This window comes from Lipophrys pholis, assembly GCF_963383615.2.
Source record: "Lipophrys pholis genome assembly, chromosome: 20".
Taxonomy (NCBI): domain Eukaryota; kingdom Metazoa; phylum Chordata; class Actinopteri; order Blenniiformes; family Blenniidae; genus Lipophrys; species Lipophrys pholis.
The window spans coordinates 18,231,390-18,251,855 of NC_137648.1; the positions used below are offsets into that span (position 1 = coordinate 18,231,390).

General features: G+C 42.7%; 1 protein-coding gene across 1 annotated transcript in view; it reads left to right on the top strand.

The window, feature by feature from the left end:
- The window catches only part of LOC308125596 (partitioning defective 3 homolog), a gene marked incomplete at its 5' end in the record, with an annotated part of 413,756 nt that overhangs the window by 29,565 nt on the left and 363,725 nt on the right, over window positions 1-20,466 (top strand). The window contains one exon of the mRNA XM_080489471.1: window positions 10,461-10,559. Coding sequence (XP_080345597.1) covers window positions 10,461-10,559 — 99 coding nt within the window. The remainder of the gene's footprint in view (window positions 1-10,460; window positions 10,560-20,466) is intronic.

Genomic DNA, 20,466 nt, shown 5'->3' on the forward strand with positions numbered 1-20,466 from the left:
GTCCCGGTTTTCCCACCGGCCACTCGGGGAATCTGGCAAGTCTCCCAAACCAGTGAGTTGTTCTGGCCCTGTAGACAGATTGCTAATAAACACGCTAATAAAATTGTGACTGTGGGAATCGGGCCAACTCTGCCCACTGTTTGCCAAGATTAAACACATTCTGTGAGCTGCCTGCAGTCTCCCCATAAAAGTTTTTTTTTTTCATTCAGCTATCATATGTTATGTCTTTGTCATGTCAGTAAATAGCCTCCGCTCTGAAAGCGAATTATTGTAGAGTCACAAGGAAGAGATCATGTTTGGGGTTGCGCTTCATTAGCTGCTGGATTTTTTTTTCGTTTTTCTGTTAAAGTCTGTCATGTGTCTCCATCACTAACACGTCCTGCCTGAAGCTTTGCTCCTTAATTGGCTTAATGATCATTATGTATAATTATGAAAGTGCTCAATGAGATCCTCATGTGATAATGCCGCTCTTAATTCGGTGGCGGAGCCTTCATCGCAGCAGCAGCTCCAGCCCACGCTGGGACACGCACACGCACACGCACACGCACACGCACACGCACACGCACACGCACACGCACACGCACACTCTCGCCCTTAAACTAACTTCAACCACCCTAAACTTAGATCTATCGCGAAATTCAACAATTTGCCTTCACTTTCTGGCTTCCTGGGTTATGTTTGTAGACGTTTGTTAGACATTATTTATGTGGCCTGGCAGGTAACATAACACATCGTCTAGTTCAGGGTTGTCGAACAGCAATAGGCTCCGATCCGTCCCGCCAAACCACCATGAAAATTTGCAGAAGTTTCAAAGAAAATGTTTAATCAAATTTCTGAAGGGTAGCGACACAACATAAAATTATGACCTAAGATATATGTGATTCTGCAAACTAACATTAGCATCACAGCCATGACTTTGTAAAATCATGTTTAATGCAACAGCTTCTTTTTGGACATTACACTGTGTTTTGCACCAGAAGGCCTCATTAAAATTTGTTTCATGTTGAGATTGTAGTAATTCTCAATAGTCATGACTGAAAAACATTAAAGTTTCAATTTAAAGATTATTATTGCAGTCATTTCCAAGTCCGGGTCACTGAAGAAGAAATTGGGCTGCATGTGGCCCCTGAATTCAAATGTGTTTGACACCCCTGATCTACGTATGATGACCTTAAGCATTAAAAGTTTGCCAGTATTAAGGGTGTAAGCATGCTCTCACACAGCCACTAATTTACTAACAGGACACTGATAGTGTCTATGCAGATGACATCATAAACGCTGTCCATGAACGTGTTTGCACAGTCGGCGGCTCAGCCTCCAACAGAGATGCTGCCGTTATCGTGACGAAAGGCATTACCCCCGCTGGCTCCCCTCGACTTTTATCGCTTCTCCGTTCTTTGCAAATGTTCTACTTTCTGACGGATCAACTCCCATGTTGTGTTTCGCCAAATGCAAAGGTTCATTTGCTGTATTGCCCAAAATGTTTGATAACTTCCTCCACCGTGGCTTCATTTCCTGCTTGTGGGGAGTTCAGTGCAGGAACAAAAACACATAAATAACACTTTTTCCTCCAGATTATTGTGCTGTCAACAGCGTCTAATGCATGTAAAATGAATACTCCTGTTAGTTGAAGATGTCACCCATGGTGTTAGACGGAGGTCATCTTTCTTAAATTGCATGTAAATCAGAAGTGAAATGTATTTGTGAGCAGTTTGGCATGCATTATACAGAATCTTTATTCCGAAAAACTATATGTCAACCCTGGAAGACATGTAAAATGTTGACAGGCCCTGAGCGTAGGTTGACTGCTTGAAGGGTTCAGTCCACAAAAGGGGTGTAAAACAAGGACACACACACACTCCAAACCAAACACTTCAACCTGTTTTTTGTTTTTTTATGCGGACCAGATGCTCAGCTTTCCACGTTGCACTTATCACAAGGAGTGAGTGAGAGTATGGAGGAGGAAGAGGACGGGGGGTTGTAGTCCTGCAGAAACAAGGTTTAGAAGCTACAAATCCTCCGCTCAAGCAGATCACACAGCAGGAAAGATGACGCCACCGCTTGATCCAAACACACAGCTCATCCAAATCAGGGAAGCTCAGTAAATCAGGTGGCTCTCCACTTGAAGAGTGACTCTGTCTCACAGTGACAGCGAGGTATTTTCTCTGCTCCAGGCTTTTTTCTCTATCCCCTCCAGATCAGTTGACAGCAGACAGCTGAGTGTTTCAAGGTGCGGCAGATATATGGAGGTCTTTATGTAAGCATGGCTGCAGGATCCCGCTCAGTGTTTGACAGGCTGTATTACCAGCTTTATCCCCCGCTAACCTCCGCGACACAAACTCAGACAGCGGTTTAATCCAGAGAGGAAAATGCCAATTATTTACCCTAAAAGCAATCTTCGGATTTTACTTTTGCCTCAAACATATCTATTATTTAAAGCCATTAGAGTCGCAGACAACACATTCAAAACTTGGTTTCTGAGTTCAGATAACTTATTTCTTGCAGCGGTCTCACAAACATGTTTCTTATTTCTCTCTGAAAAGTAGATAAAAAAGACTATTTCATTGACAGATCTTGTCCTTTTGAGATTTCTGGGGACTCTTCTGACTGTAGATCTGTGAACCCACATAGAGGCGACGCGGCTGAATGATTCATCACCGAGGTTCATTGAAGAGGAGCAACGTGTGAAAGAGTGAGGAAGCTCTGTTTGGTTTACTTTTTAAAACCAGAAAATGGTTCAGTCCCGCCTTGCAAACTAGTCATTAAAATTAACTCAGTGTGAGAGAGAGAGAGAGAGAGAGAGAGAGAGTGAGAGAGTGAGAGGAGAGAGAGAGAGAGAGAGAGAGAGAGCGAGAGAGAGAGAGAGAGAGAGAGAGAGAGAGAGAGAGAGAGAGAGAGAGAGAGAGAGAGAGAGAGAGAGAGAGAGAGAGAGAGAGAGCCTAAGCTAATGGCAGCTACACTAGAAAATGGTCCAGGGTGTCCTGTAAGATTTATTAAATTAAATAGTAATCTGATTACCGACTGGTGCTGCCTGATAACACTAGAAGCACAGTGTTGCCTCACCTCCTGTTATATTCTTCTTCTCTGAAAGAAATTACTTTCGGAAGAACACAACACTGCCACCTAAAGATCGAAGACCAAAGCGCATGAATTGCTCTTTGATTAAAGCTTTTTTTTGTTTTGATATTGTTTTTCCTTAGTAAGTAAGAACTCTCAATAAAAAGGCACAATCCATCCTTTTTCATGTTTATTCTGTGATTTGAGCTCAAATATTTACACAATGTTTTTGATGCTCACTTTATTAAAAAACTGTAATCAACGCATTTCAGCCGTCGAGGTTTGTCGAGAGTGTTTTATGATTTACTAATGTACAGATTAAATGTCTGATTTGACAACAAAACGAGAAAGCCTACATAAGAACAACTCTGTATGTACAAAAAAATACATTTAATGTTTAATTCAATTCATCAATAGTGTAAAAAGCAACAGCGTTTGCTTAATACGGGTCAATTTGTTATGAGTATGGTGTCATCTGCATCCTCCAATTCTTATTGTAACTTAAACATACAGTCAGGCCTCCTGCTTGTTGAATGGAGTTTTATATGTGAAAATCGTTTGAAGAGCAAAAATTCCCGATGCAGCTCTACTGTATATAGACGCGCTGCTGTGGATAATAACTGGCAGTCGGCCTTGGTCTTGCAGAGCGAGCTGCATGCGTACGGCAGGGTGTCATGTTTCTCTCTGTGGCGCTCTGCAGGCTGCGGCCTCTTTGGGCAGGCAGGGCATCAATAATGCAAAGACCCTGGAGGTGACTTTGTCTCGGAGGAATACCAGCGCACGGCTTCCCTCAGTAGCCAGACTCGGTCTATCGTCAGGCCCAGATTTCTCCACGAGACCGTCGGTATGCCCCGAAGGGACGTTTGGTTTATTTTAGTCTATTAAAATAAACCTGGTGAATGAAACTCAACTGGAACATAAACTACCGTCTACCACAGACCGACCCCCCCCCCCCCCCCCCCCCCCCCCCCCGACTATCAGAGCTGCTGTGTGACGTTGCTGCACGCATGAGAGGAAATTTACTTTTAGAAACTTCTTTTCTGTTGTCTCTGGATTTAAGCAAATAAAGCAGTAATCCTACGATACACGGTCATGATGAGTGATTTGTCCAGGCCTTTGTTTTCAACCTCCTTCTTCTGCCGCACCTTCTGCTCAGCCCCGTCCAGACACAAGGTTTGTGTTTTATGTTGAATATAGAAAACTTTGATTGAAACATGAAGAAATATCCTCACTGCTGTTGACTTTAGTTTTGCTTCCTCCTGACAACAACAGCGAGCAGGAGGTCAGATTATCCAGGTGGGAGTGTGTCTGTCTGTGTGTGTTTGTGACATTAATGCCTATGACCCACAGTGGAGAACATGCACTCCATAAATCGGCTGTCATTGTGCTAAACAGTCCAGACTGGGAGTTTGACAACTTCATCCCTGAGTTCACCTCTTGAATCACCGTGAGGTCCGCTCTCCTGGAGGTCAGAGGTCACTGCCTCATGGTTGTGTTTAAGCTCCTGGGACAGACAAGTGAAAGTCCGGAGACGATTCCACATCACTTGTTTGTACATTTGGGCACAATTCCAGGAGATCGTGTTGTGGTGACCTGATTCGGTTTGCCTGTTTCCAGTCCGGAGGTTGGGGGTTGATCAAACCGCCTCGAAATGTCACGCAATTACAACAGCAGCTGGTTTGGGGGCGCTGTCGCCCAAATCAAACCTGGAAGTCCCGCTGCTTTAGCCTGTGATGGCTAGGCTAGTTGGCTAGGCTAATTGGTAGCCACAAATAACTGCGATATATCGTCTTGAGACCAGATATCAATGGAAGTCTTCCTCACTGCTCCACGTCTGCCCGTGAGATATTTTCCAACTTTTTCTTTCTACGCCTGCTTCTTCTGATTCGCGCGGTTAGCTTTGTTTGTTTACTACCCAGAATGCATTGCACAACCCCGTCCTCTCACCCCGCCCGCGAAACAGATCTCTTACAAACGAACCCAGATAGCATTTCAAGGGGACCAGAGATCGCGAGTTAGATTCTGTTCAGAGTTCGTGGGCACGCCGCCCAAACAAAATGGTTTTTCTTCAAAGAGAAGTCAGGAGAATGTGAACACGCTCTAATGTCATCAAATCTGCGGTGGTCACATGACTTCTCAGTATTCCATTCATAGCATGTAGGAGATGTTTGGTGGATTTCCCAGGCACCGCAACATCAGCATGAAACATACTGTTAAGCCACCATCCATAGCTTTGCAGTTGGCGCTTGGTTTAAAAGTAGAAATTTGGGAACACTACAAGCACGCATGTGCGATATTTCACAGGCAAGTGGAATCGCAAGAATGTGTCGCTTGATACGTGTAATGTGTGTTTAAAACAAACTAAAGAGATTTAGGCGGGAAATCCGATTTGAGCGTCAAGACTTGCAGTGTGAATGGGGCCATAGTTTCCTTGATCAACAGAGTTTTTGAAAAGATCTGCCATCAGGATTCAAATCAACCTTTCCCATTTCTGTCACAGTTGAAGAATTCAGTGTCATTAATGGAAATCATTTGGTTAGTACAGTTTATCCAACAAGACGCTCTCTTTGCCTTTCTATTCACCCCTCCTCCGTGAAATCTTTCCATTCTTCCTGTTTTTACAATTTGGACGATACAGTCGAGAAGTGACTTCTTCTGATTCTGTTTATGTTCAACTCTGAGAAGTTTCCGCCGATAGCAGAGATTCTTCAGCCTTGGGGGCAAAAGTCAAAACCAAAAATTGTGGTATGTTGGGAATGAATGAACTTGGAGGCTGCATATCCATGTTTTTTATTATTATTTTTTGTTTGGTATGAACAAATAGTTGTTCAATGCCAGTCAGATGGCGGTGAGGAACAGTGAATACTTTACTGCCTTCTCATCACATCTCAGCAACTTTCTCAGTTTACAGTTTGTTGATGCCATCTTTAGAAGATAACAGCCGAGGTCACGTTTCATGCACCCTATAAACTGTTCCTGCTTTGTCTGGCTTCTCCAAACGTTTCAACCACACACATTCCTGTGAACGCTCTCGCTCTCGCTCTCTCTCTCTCTCTCTCATCAGTACCGTGGGGTTTTTTTTTCTTGGGAGCTCGAACCGATATGCATGGGCGCTCAGACTTCAAGAAAAGGTTTGACCCCGACGTGATTTGAACACGCAACCTTCTGATCTGGAGTCAGACGCGCTACCGTTGCGCCACGAGGTCTTGCTGCAAGCTGGACACATGAGTAGTGTCTCTATCTCTCCGCTGGGAATAGCAGCGCCTGGCAGGACTAATATAGCGATCATAGAATACACACACACACACACACACACACACACACACAGTCGGGCACATGTTAGTTTCCCACCGCCTTCGCTTCCCCGTCGCATTTCCTGCAGGCAGCGGTCTTTGAAACAGGCGAGCCACTAAGAAGACAGTTGTCAGCGTGCGTGAGGCGAAGAACAACAGCCTCTCTGTTCTCCCCTCACCTTCCATGCAGAATCACCCGAGCGGACACCTGATCAGACAGCGGCGGTGGCGGCGGCGGCAGCGTGCCGCTCGCTCCATGTATGAATGAATGAAGGAGTAAAACGGGTCAGTGGGGCAGGAGCTTTGAATGAATGCCCCACCCTGCCTATCTGCTCTCATCTGTCCCACCGAACAATGAAAAAGACTTTTAACCTGCAGGTCTGCTCAGCGTCAGCATGGCAGACACACAATGAGTGTGTAGTGTTGTCTCATCAATCAACAGGCCTGAGTGATGTTAATTCATTTTAATTCAAGGGCCACATGCATACATCCCAATACCTTTCTAAGTGGGCTGGACTGGTAAAATGGTGTCATAATAACCTTTAAATGGAACATTTATAGTGTTTGTATATCGCGGTGTTGAGTATAACTTTTGCAAAATGTTTAGAACTAAAGATTACTACAATCTCAACATACACACATATTACATCACATGGATCATCTCTATCGAACTGGACCAGTCGGACAAATTTTATTTCTAATCGTAGGTTCAATCTTGAATTTTAATAGTAATTTAAATTCAAATCTTAACTGGAGTTTTAATCTACTACGCTTATTTTTATTTCATGTCTGTTCAATTTCAATCTGGTATTGTTGTATGAGTGGAAGTGTGGCCGCTATGTTTCTGTCAATGCCAATTTTACTGATACCTTCTCGTGAAAAATGAAGTAAATTGTCAAAATATTAAAATAAAATAAATATCATTGTTTTCTTTAACATTTTTACAATTTCCTTGGTGGTTTGGCCGAATTGGAGCCTCTTTCGGGCCGGTTTTGTCCCACGGGCCTTATGTTTGTCCCTCCTGTGGTACAGAGACAATTTCCACACTTTCTCAAGCGATGCAAAGCTCATTCTCATGCTCATTGTGAAGAAACATTTTATTGACATGACTGTAATATGAACCTGATCTCATTCGAAGGAATGCTTGACTATAAATTACCCACAGAGTGTTACTGTACATGCCAATTGTCATACTTTGGAGTGTTATCTGTCATCTCAGGGTTGCATCCTGACGCAGGAATCCCTCATGCTATCAGATGGCGTTCTCAGTTCATCCGAAAATACGACGTGAAACGCTTCAGATTTCATAGTGAACTTTTCACACTCGACCCGACTGTATGAACAGTGCTGCTGATGTTTACTCAGCACAGGTTACACTGGTTTCTACAGGGCTGCCATAATCCCTCTGCTGCAGTGTGGACCTGCCTCTCATGTTTCACTCTATTTATTTACTACACTGTCCTTGACTTGGCACTTTTAGTGTAGTTGTTGGCTCTTCAAAGTTCACATAAAAAAAAAAAAAAAAGTCTTCATATGGCTCGACAATCAGTCAGGAACCAGAAGAAGCCTGAGAGTCGTCACATTCATGCGCCTCAAATCAAACAATTTTGTCTTCGACGACTGCATCAATCATTAATCTTTTATTGTGAATAATCTTGTTGTAATAATCTAATCTGTTCTCTGCTGAACCTCACGTGTCTGCGAAGGAGACTGAATCCACTTTTGACGCTTTGCACTACCTGCTGTCTGCTGCTCATGTCGCTCACGTAGAATTTTGAAGAATGTGACATAAAGACTGTTTTCTAGATGCTGCGAGGAAACTTTGACTTTATCTACTGGCTTTTTATATTGTGTGAAAAAAATGAGCTTCCTAATGGACAACGTGATCATTTGTCTATATTATAGTATATTTACTGTTAAGATGTGGATATATGGTGATGTGTACTCTTTCCGCAGTATTGGACCAAAACTACTACATCACAGTTTTGAGCTTGTGTTTCCTGTTTAATGTTGCAGGATTAGATCCACTTTAAATCTGTGCGTTAATCTGACTTTGAAAGCGAGCCAACATGTTTACATGTGCTTCTAAAGTCCAGTTGAACGCAATAATGTTGGATTTTGTTGAAAAGGCGTCTTTTTCCCTATAAGTAATTCAATCAGGTGTTCAAATTGAAGAGAAATGAAGGAGAATGAAATTAGAGGACGTCATTGCCAGTCTTGCGTAGACAGAAGAGGGAAGGTGATACCAAAAAACAGGTTAAGAGGAGGATTGGAGCATTTTGCCAGCTGAATGGCTGACATGATCGTCTTCCAACGAGTCCTTACAAACTCCCACAAGAGGAAAGAAAATTCCTTGAGGCGCTCATGTCAGTTGATACCTGATATTCATGCCGAAGCCTTGAAAAGTCCTTGAAATGACACTTTGAGAGTATTGTTTTTGGCTCGCTGGAGGCAAAAGAAAAACGGCTCTGCGGGGTTTTGGTAAAGTCTCGGCCCTTCTCTTCCAGCTCGGGTTTGTTTCTGAGATTAAAATTTGAGCTGCTCCTCGTAATCCGTCTGAGGATGAGAACCTGAGCGAAAGACACATGAAGCGTGTCTTCTGTTCAGTGCAGAGGGTCAGCTTGTGGTTTGTAATGACTTCCAGAGGTTAGACATTTGTGGCTTGTCTCTCCTCTCTGCTGTATTTCCAGAGTTTAGTTTTTTTTCCCCCCTTTCTTCCGAACTGGAAATCTTTCCAACCTATACGAAACAACGCCATACTGTTTCCTGTAGATTATCTCATGAGAAAATCTCTTCGCACTGTATACACAATAACACAAAGAGCTCATTCATCAGTCGCATTGTGGCAGATTTGTCTTGATGAACCGGATGAACTCACCATCTTTTTCCATGTTTAATAACCTCAAGAAGGAGGAAGAAAAATACCACACATGATTTGGCCCATTTTGCCTGGTGAACCACAGGGAAGTTCAGCACAACAGAGCCGTGCATGGAGGCATTTAACCACAGCGCAGCCCAGAGGAGAAGAGCACATAGAGAGGCAGGACGGGGGGAAAGGCGGACAAAGGAGCGAGGAGCTTCTTTTGATCGCATGGTTTGAAGGGGGAAGGAAAAGGTTCCTGACCGGGCCACCACGTGTCAATGCCTGCAGGCTAAAAACTGGGCAAAGCCAGCCTGCATGGCGAATGGGAAAAATGGGAATTCTTGGATTATTCTCACCATCAAAACTCCTTTTAGTGTCTATAAAATGACTTTAAAGTTTAAGATACCATGAAACCAAAACCGAAAAAAAACAAAACAAAATGAAAATTATCTTCATCTTTCTATTCAGGTCGATAACCTTACAGGTACTTTTGTAACTCCTGAAGCTTTTCAAGTGAAAACACAAAACTTTTCTTCCCTTTTTGGGGATCCGTTCACACGACAACCCTGTTCTGAGCAAATGCAACTTCTTTCAAAACGGCTCCCAGGGTTGGAACTTTTCGAAAATGCTCCGACTCCTTGGAAACGAGGAAAATAAAAAGTTTTCCGAACCGCTGCTCCTGTGCATGAGTACCACGGCCACGGTGCACCACAGGGCCACATACAGTCGAATTTCATCTCGAGTTGGCCTGACCGGTAAAGTAGGGACATATTAACCTTTAAATTTAAACTATTGGCGTTAAAGTAACTTCCAGACACTCTTTGGGACCTGCTGTTGATGCACATTGGACGATGACAGTTTTTCCTCGGGGAGACGGGCGCAGGTTAAACATACCTATACCCACCCAGGCTGCGTTTCTCGGTGGATCCAGGTCGAACTATATGCTCGGGCCATCCAGCGGCAGATTAAAACATTTCATAACCTCCATCGTGATGTCAATCCATCACCATGTTGGCGGCCCTGGTGTGCCAGCTGGCCGGATCACAACATGAGCTACATTGTGGTTAGATCAGCTGACTCCTGAGGAGACACAAGCTCCTAATCATCGGGGCTTGGCGGTGCTAATATGTTGTATGGCTCTACTTACATAATGCTAATCCTAAGTCTATATGGTGCACATAGAGCTGATCCCATTACAAAGCTAATACTCGGGTCTTTTTTTTTCTTTTTCTTTTCCCCTCCTCCAGGACCCCAGCTATTGGGTGCAGGTCCACAGGCTGGAACACGAGGGCGGCATCCTGGACCTGGATGACCTGCTGTGTGACGTGGTGGATGACAAAGACAGGGTGAGTGTTACTGCCGCTTCTTCTAAACTCCCAACCATGTGCTAGTGATTACACCTGTCGAAACATTTCGAGAGCGGTAAACTCCCCCCCGCACGCCGCGTAATCGCTCCGACCTGTTGGCAGCGCTCCACAGAACGCAGTCAAGGCCCCACTCTGATGTGTGTGTGTGTGGATGTTGTGAGTAAAGTGTGTGTCAGAGGCACTGTACCCTCTCCACCCACTCGGCCAACTGTAAGTCATTACCCATAATCCCACTGTCCCGGTCCCATGGGAACAATGGAGACAACACCTGAGTCACCGGCTGTCTGCAATCAGTCGTGAACGGGGATGAAACTGAGATTTTGTCGTGTTTTTTTTTTTTTTTTGTCAGTTTAAATGACAACGGTGCTCTTAGGGAACTGAAAACGCAACGTTTTGAAAACTTTCCGACGGGGAAAGCATCCAGCTGGTGGCTATGATGGATGTAGGAGTCAAAAACACATAATAAAAAATAAAGAGCAGAGAGAAACTGCTTCTTGAAAACAACATACATACAAGCATTTGTACCCCAACAGTTAACTGAGGTCAGACAAGTGAAATTAAAAATGAAATTTACATCCATAGAAGTCGCAATGAGGCAAAAAAAGGCTCAAATTAATAATTGTAACTCTTGTCTTGCTGTGTTGAGTTGTACCGGTAACTTGTAGTCGTTCTTAAAGGTGACCTGAGTGATTTATCTGGACTTCACATCACTGCGTTATCTTTCATTCCTGTCTCCTGTGTGTGTGTGTGTGTGTGTGTGTGTGTGTGTGTGTGTGTGTGTGTGTGTGTGTGTGTGTGTGTGTGTGTGTGTGTGTGTGTGTGTGTGTGTGTGTGTGTGTGTGTGTGTGTGTGTGTGTGTGTGAACGCCTGCTAATGAGTGTGAAGTAGGCACCATGGTTACGCTGATCAGGTGGGATCAGCGAGGAGGGGGTTCGCTGCTCTGCACCTGCTCCTTTCACCTTTTTTTAATTTATCTTTTGGTCTCTCATCTTGATCCAACAGGAAAAAAAAGAGGAAAGAATCAGAATCATTTTTATTGTCGTTATGTGTGTGCTTACATACACACAACGATATTGCAGTTGGAAGTCTTTCAGCAAAAGGAAAAAGGCATAAACTAGACTTTTAAGAAAGTGGAAACACAATAATTATGCAAATATTAACATTTTAAAAGGAAGAATCAACAAGAGATTATCACAGAAATCAATAAGTTGGAAAGGATTTATGAGAATTAATAAATGAATTAATTAAATACATAAAGGGAAAACCATCTTTTATTTATGTATGTACAGTATTTTATCAATTGACTCAAATTTTTATAGCTGTACTGTCTGATTATATGTGAATATATGTGTTCTATACTGCTTTGATGGACTTGATCCTTTCAATGTGACTCTAAATAATATTATTGGAATTAATATTATAATTATTTGTAATTGCACACCTGATCTGGGTGCAATCCTTCTTGCACAATGCAAATTTACAACTTAAAATAGAGAATATGTTGCTTCTTTGGGGATTTCATGTTCTCTCACTGTAAATGCTTGCTCTCCCTGGTGGTTGTCTTGCCTCATTACACCCTCACTGATAAAACCAGTGTAACAGGAACCACATTTTATTTTTCTGTGTAGATTTTTTTTGTTTATTTTGTTGCATTTCTTAGCCGGACATTGATCATATAGACATTAATCTCTCGCTATGGCCTCTCCGCCTTGCCGGTAATACGCCGTTGATCCTCCCACCAATAGCACTTGGCCTGAAAAAGTAAACAGTGAGACTGTGTTGACGGTGACTGGAGTATAAATGTGTTGACTATTGTTGCATGTCAAGAGTGCAGAGCTCGGCTGGAAGTCGGTTTGCACAAACGACTTTGCCCTCCTCTGTGTGTGTGTGTGTGTGTGTGTGTGTGTGTGTGTGTGTGTGTGTGTGTGTGTGTGTGTGTGTGTGTGTGTGTGTGTGTGTGTGTGTGTGTGTGTGTGTGTGTGTGAATGTGTGTTTGTAGAAGTTTTATCTCAGCGTGTGGGAGTTCAGCTGCTTTGTGTGTATACAGTTGTAGAAGTAAATCCAGTCTGTCCAGTTCTTTTCCCTCAGCTCTTTCCCCGTTTATTGTCTGATCCACATGAAGCCAGTTAACCTCTTATGTGTCACTTTTTTTTTTTTTTTTTGTTGAATTGCGAACGCCGCTCCCAATCTCACACATTTAGAGGCATCCAGCAATGACGAGCCACACGGGAGACCTGTTTGTGTTGCGGCATATTGTCACAAAAAAAACGCCAGTTTGACATTATTGTCGGCTCATGTTGATGGATGGTTCACTGCAGACCTGAGCGTCAAAAGGCCCGGGGGCCATACGTGGCCCTTTGGACACTGCTTGACTCAACGTGACGCGTGCTTCCAACGGTGTGAGACGAAAATTTGGAAGAAACCAAATGAAATTAAAATTTAACCTCTTGTTAGGTGATTCCTGATGGTTGCACTCAATTAAATGCCCTCTATTGATTTATGTCTTTTAGTCCCATGTAGGATCTGAACCATTAAATCTTTAGAGAGTGTTATCTCGGGATATTACACCACTTTAAATTTCAACTCTTTATGTGTCATCTGCACATGATAAAACATGTTAAAATACCAAAATCACACATAGTTCAGCTTAAAAAGTATTTCAACTGAATATATTTCCCACTGGACTTCTATAAAAGATGGCATTGAAAACTGCTGCTTCACTACATGATGTAATTCTTGCAAAAAAAACAAACAAAGTACCATAAATGTAAATATGTTTGAAATCTTCCTCTAGTTTTATGTGCACAGTGCTTTAATCCAACAGGTTTAGTTCATGCACGTGAACTCACTGGAAGGAAATGTAACAATTGAATCAGAATAATAGGATTGTCACCAAAGAAACTGGAGAATCAATGCAGAAGTTACAACCTTTAAAGGGTTAATGTGTCAGTTTTAAAACCACATTCAAAACAAGCTCACAGTTAAATGTTAGGGTTTGAGACTCTTTGTACTGAAGTTTAAGGCTAGGATTAAGGGGATGGGGGTGGATTATGTCTTGTGGCTTGTGCACATGTGAGTGTTTGTGTGGACAAAAATAAAACAAAAAACAACCCCTCCTCAGGAAGACATTTTTCGTAGCAGCTATGTTTGCATTTAGCACAATAACTGTACTTCCGCTTAAAACAGCCCAATGTTACAAAGTGTGTGATACGTTACGATTACAGTTATAGTCCTATGAGAAGTGCTGCGTGTGTGTGTGTGTGTGTGTGTGTGTGTGTGTGTGTGTGTGTGTGTGTGTGTGCGTGTGTGTGTGTCTGGCACAGGTACAACTGTCAGATTATGCAGCAGTGATTCATGTGCATGCTGCAGCCTGCCTGTCTCTGCTACAGAGTTGTTGTTGTTGTTTTTTTTATGACTATGTCATCTAACTTGTGTTTCACATGTGTGTTTGAACATTTGGTTTAGCTCTGGCTTTGGTTTTTAACGTGTCTTTGTTTTTTTTGTTTGTTTTTTTTAAAAAGGGAATGTCCTTAAAATAAATCCCGTTCCTGTATGTTTTCTCTTGCCCACTGGTGGAAACACACACGATCAAGCAGCGCCCTCTGGTGGTGGCAGCAGCAGCAGCGCCAATATACCTCAGTTGTTCATAAACTTTAATATCGAGAAATTAAAAAAATATATACATATAACAAAAAACAAGTAAGTCTGAAATATGATAAAAAATGATTACTGATGATGGAGATTATTTGCATAAAAAACGACATTTGCTTCCATCAAGTGATGATTAGTTCCAGCTGTTTGTTTTCGGCCACACGGCGCGCGCGAGTGCTTAAAGCGACTCCAACCAGTGCAGAAGGCGTCGAAATACGACCAGAAATACTTGTGTTATAGCTTTTATTAAGTTCAGTGAAGTTTCCAGTGCAGTTAGTGGATCTTTTAAGGAGGATGAATTCATCGCGGTGGCGTACCGTGAGGAAACAAATAAACAAACAAACAAAACAATGCGCACCAAAAACGCAAAAGGCCACGTTTAGGGCGCTCTGAGTTCAGGTAGGACCTATATAACTTTGAAAACGTACAGAACTGCAATGATATCAAACAAAGGTTTATGCAATGAATTTATTTCATGTGGATGTGCACATATATGTTGTTCATAAAGCTGCAAATTAACTTTGAAGCGACGGTTGTAATTACTTTAATTGGTTGCTGCTTGTGAAGCTTTTTTTTTCTTCAATTAAAAAAATAAAAAAGTTTCTCTTAAATAACTCAGCAAACCACTTCCCTGCATAATCCTGTCACTTCAGACCAGGCATATCCAGTCAGACTCCATGCAACCTTTCCCATTTCCAGCTGAAACAAAACTAAACGAGTGAGACATTCCTATTTTAACTCATGTTGGTAGTTTGCATGCCAACCATTTCATTTCTTACTTAAAACATCGACAAAATCATACATTATTAGTTCACACCAAGCAATCAATCACAGGATATCTCACCAAACACTGAAAACATAACAGCAGAACAAGATAATCAGGTAAACATGTCTGTAAAGAAGATGGAAGAAGTGTAACTTATTAAATCCCACCCCTTCTCCATAAATAACTTTTGTTCCTTCCACATATTTAAACATATATAACTATTATAGTAAGGCTTATTGTTGAAGAGAAATATATTCCATATATTTTGTTAAAATAATCCATTGATGTATATAACCATGACTGTGGAAGGATATTATTCGAAATGGGACAAAAAATATATACATTTATTCTGTCAGAATAGACAAAATAATTCTTTTTTGGCCTTCATCAACTCATGATGTTTTACATATTTGCATGCAGAGGCATTTCTATACAAACAACAAGATGGAGATTTTTTTTTAAATTTCCTTATATTTTAATCATCCACTAAAGAGGAGCTGAATGGCAGGTTGCAGACCACATGCTTGGACTGAGCTTTGTATTTCATGGCGGTGTCTTCTGCAGAGATTCAAGCCTTTCTATGTGGAGTTTGCATGTTCTTGACTCTGGAGGTGACTGCTGCAGGGAGTTTTTTTTTTTATTGTACATTAAAGATCACAAACTAGCATTAGCCTCAAAGCCATGCTGTCCAGTTGAGTTTGTAAAAAGGCTTTTGGACGTTTCACTGTATTTTGCACCAAAAGGTTCCATTAAAATTGGCTTCATGTTGAGATTGTGGTAATCTTCCGGAGAAATTGTTTAGTCTTTCAACACTCTAGACATTTTCATTACGTATACTCTGCGCTACAGCAAAGATAAACTCTAAAAGTTTAATTTTAAAGTTCATTATGGCCCCATTTTCCCGGTCCGGCCCACTCCAGATGAAATTGGGCCCTGATCTAAAATGTGTTTGACACCCCTGCGCCGAGCCTTCAGGTTAAACTTTGAAAAATAGTTTCAGTGTGATAAAACACTTCTGATAGTCATTGAATGCCTTGAAAATAGCCGCAAAACAGGCACTTCATCCAGGCGCCAGATGGCAATGTGGCAATTAGAATGACTCCCGGTTAGAAGATGGCCGTGGGTAAGAAAATCTCAATATGGGTCTGCTGAAATGAGTTCATAAAGACGAGGGGAAACGCCTGTGATGTGGCCAATTAGATTAAATTAGATTAAACTTTAATGGTCATTGCAGGGAAATTGGGCTATTCCATTTGCAATTACATCGCCGTGGTAACTGTCAAGTGTCGTTGTGCAAGACAAACTTATCGTCTCATTAGCAGCACGAAGTTATTGGAAAAAGTGTAGTAAACACATCGCGGGGATGTAATTTGCGGAGTTGATTTCATTAGCAGGGGAAGAGTTTGCTGAGCGGTTTGGGGAGCGAATGGCAGAGTCTGGTTTAATTTTCCCGGTCTCCTGGGACACGGCTCTGACTTAAAGGTCGGCATACGGGAGAATGAATTTATTTATGTATTTTATTAAATTTTTTTTTACGATGCAACATTTAAACCACCACTTATGTTTTGATTTCTCCTTCATTTCAAACCGTATCAGCTTCCATGGATCCTCAATTAATTTGCTATGTTGCGTATTTGTGTGTGTTTGCTGGACAAGAAGTAGACTGTGTGAGGAAGAAGAGGAGATTTTACCATTAGTAGGATGAGGAAGGGCCATTCCACAGGCTTAATGAGTGCATAGGTGGAGTGTGGCTCCTCGGGTGATTACCAGGAAAATGCTCATTAAAGACCCTGAATCAGCGGTTCACTGCTTTGTGTTTGACAGGCAGAGGTGAGCCTGCAAAGTGGGGAGGACAGATGCTGCAGTGGCATGATGCAACCACAGAGGGGCGCTCAAGCCTTGCTCATAGGATCAACCAGTCCTGGCAGTCTGCTGCACAGCCTCACAAATAAATGTCAATTCAAAATAGAAAGAGGGATCAAAACTCTCCCTCCCCAAAAAATAAATAAAGGTGTCGAGTCGAACGTCCAAATCCGACCGCTTCCTGCAATGTGTGCTAATGTGTCCTCTTTATAATGAGCGCTGCGTCCGCCCGGCCCCCGCGGCCCGGCCCCCTTGGACGGTTGGCATTTCCCCGGCCCCCGAAGTTGGCATCGCCATGGCAACGGCGGTCGGTTGCCAAGCGGGCACCTGTGCAGGGTCGAGATCAAGCCGTGAGTGAAATTAGCCGGGGCTAAAGCAGGGACCCAGCAGCTGCCCCCTGGTAGCAGGACACTGCCGGGGGAAATCAAAGACTAATTACTGTGTGTGTGTGTGTGTGTGTGTGTGTGTGTGTGTGTGTGTGTGTGTGTGTGTGTGTGTGTGTGTGTGTGTGTGTGTGTGTGTGTCTGTGTGTTTAAAGCCTCTTTTGGCAGTGACGGAGGTCTGCTGGGGTCTGGTTTTCGCTCCGTCTCTCCGTCACCTCTGCAGACAAAAGCAGAGCTTTTACTCTGCAGACTCGTTTATTGACTCTATATCTTCTGTGCGTCCGTTCAGACGTCGTCGTGACTCGTCTGCTCTGCAGCTGACAAACACTTTCCACTTTCCATTGAGCTGGAGCGCAAAATGAATTTGTCCTCTCTAAACATGTGCATCACACCTGCATTGAGATGCTTCCAAAATGTCAGTTCGGAACCTTCCCCCCCCCCAATATTGTGATATGTTAAATATTTTCCTGAAAAAATGCCAACTTCTTATTTTGTTTCGTGAATCGATTTGAAGTTGCTGCCCTTGACTGAATAAAGAACTGATGGCTATTGATCGACTGGTTCAACTTGCATTAAGACAAGGAAAGAAAGCATTTGAAGGATATAAGCAGGTATAACAGCTTTTCTGTCTGTCGGTAAACAGAGCGGTCGCATAATCCCTTGCAGGTCATGAGTGAAAATGGGGATAAAAGTCAATTTAGAGCTTATTTGATTCATCTAACTGTACGTCCTTGGCATGTGGGAGGAGGACGGTCCATGCGGGCTACCCACACGCAGGTAGAACATGCACAATTCACGCGATGACATTTCAAATAAAAAGGCATAATTTCTGCGTTTTCGTTTCAGTAAAGTTTCAAGTTTGTATGGAAACGTTTAGAAAACGATGTGTGTTTACAAGGAAACAGCAGAGAAAGATGTAGTTCACGTGCCTGGCCACGAGCTGGCGCCATTTGTTTTTGTAAGGAAAGCACACCCTCAGCAGGGAATAATACGTGGATAACGTTAACAATGGTGAGCACACGGATATTCACGTGGATAGACAATAAAGTTAGATTGTTATTCCAGTGACTGTCAACTGTAAAACTACCAAGTCGCAGGAGAACGTGGACTGGGAGCCATGACATTGTTTCTTATTGTTCATCTACTGAGCATGTGCAGAATAGCTATTTACTACGCCTGCGCAGTAGCGGCAGTTTAGAAAACGGGGTAAACGGGGCCGAGCAAGAAGACTCACAATGAGGTGAAAACCGCAAAATGCTTCTTCACCGCGCAGCCACCGACGCTTCAGTTGAGGCGGATTAACTCATGAATTTAGATCCTCACACACAGACACACTCGGACGTCTCCAGGTCAGTGTGAACCGTTTTCACCTTGGCTCGCAGCGGAGCAATAAAAAAAACAAAAAAAAACACTTGAGACCAAACAAGACGTCACACAAAGAAACAGACACACGCTCTGCTGCAGTCAGCTGTAATTAGCCTGTAAGGACCAGAGTCGGCTATGAAACATTGTGTGTGTGTGTGTGTGTGTGTGTGTGTGTGTGTGTGTGTGTGTGTGTGTGTGTGTGTGTGTGTGTGTGTGTACTCTGCTCAGAGGCCCGTGGGCGGCAGCAAGCAGTTTTTCATTTCATTTTCCTCCGGGGCTTTGGATTTATTGTCTGTTGTTGCTTGTTTATTCGGCTCCTACTTTCTGAACTGCACTTACTCGGGGAAAGATTTGTCGAGCGCTGTTGTTCTTTCTCAGCTCCTCCCCGGTTGTACGGTAACAGTCCCTCACAGCGCCGAGCGGCTCGGGGTTTCCTCTTAAAGTTTACGGTCATCTGTTGGGCGGCTCACTGCACAAACCACTGAGAAAGCTTCCGTCTGCCACTGAACGAGCCGCTTGTACAGTAATCAGAGTTACAACAGTGGCCCCAAGTGTGAACAATCAAATATTAGCATTTTGGCACAGTGTGAGTTTATGGATGAAGCACATGGAAGTCAGAAAAACTGACAAATCTTGTGTATTTCGTTTGATATGTCCATTTTTGCCACAGTCTGTTTGACTCTGGGTTCTTCAATGTTGTCCGGGACACACAGTGAACAGAGTCCAGCAAACAGCATCAACAACTTGATCCAAGCCCCTAATGAGTGCTGTAAATATGAACATTTTGCCATTAATATGTCCGATTTGATTCATAAAGCTAAAGTGCGTAACACATGTTGTCTACTTGTGAATAAATGCTGACAATATTTCAAATACATTGATTATCTTGAGGGTTAGAAATAAAATAAAAAAGCCAGATTACCATCTCCTCCTACCTCTACGTACGGTGCTTGTATTTTTTTTATCTTCACATTTGAAATCTCTGGACTTTTTCCTCTATTAATGGTGCTATGGAAATAGATTTCAAAGATGGGAAGTTTCAGTTTGGTGAATGAGACGACAGCGGTTCAGGACTTGAGAACTACCACTGTTTTAATCTATCAGACATAAAAGTATTCAGTGACATTTTCTGTTGATCTTGCTTTCGTGTAAAAATGCTCTGCTACACTTTGGAGGGACAAGTCATGCTACCTTCACTCATATCAACGATGACAAGGAATTTTGAAACACAAACATAACTTCAGCTACGTATCACATTTTCGTTATTAAACCCCGGAATTACGAGCTTCTGTTTAGAAATGCTGAGAGTCACGTTCTCCTGGAATATCAAGGAAACACTCCGACCATGTATTAATCTCAAATTAATCTCAAATTCCTCATAAAGACCAATAAACTAGTTTTATCGTACAAGAGACTGGTCTTGGGCTTGACTGAATCTCGGCCCCTTAAATCTTGATCTCCTCACGAGTAGTGAATATTCCTGAGTCACCAAAGACTCAATATTTGCTCTTGTGGATCATGTCTATCAGTCAAGCCATTTATTTTAGTTAATGCATCATGTCCGAATGTCTTGGTTGACTCTCTTAACATTTCTGAGTCAGCTGATTAGGGTTTGACGGTCAAACGTCTCTGTGACCTCAGGACAGCCTGAACTTAGTTGACGAATTACCAGCATAATCGATCACTGCGACTTTCTACAATTTGAAACGCAACCTTGCTTGTTGGCGCGGGCGAACATCCTGCTGCACTAAAAGAAAATGGAAACCTGTTCGTGTTGAATCTGTACAGCATAAAGGCAGAATCTGTGTGACAGAGGAATATGTTCTACAATATATCGTGAAGTGCTCGATCAAGGCGC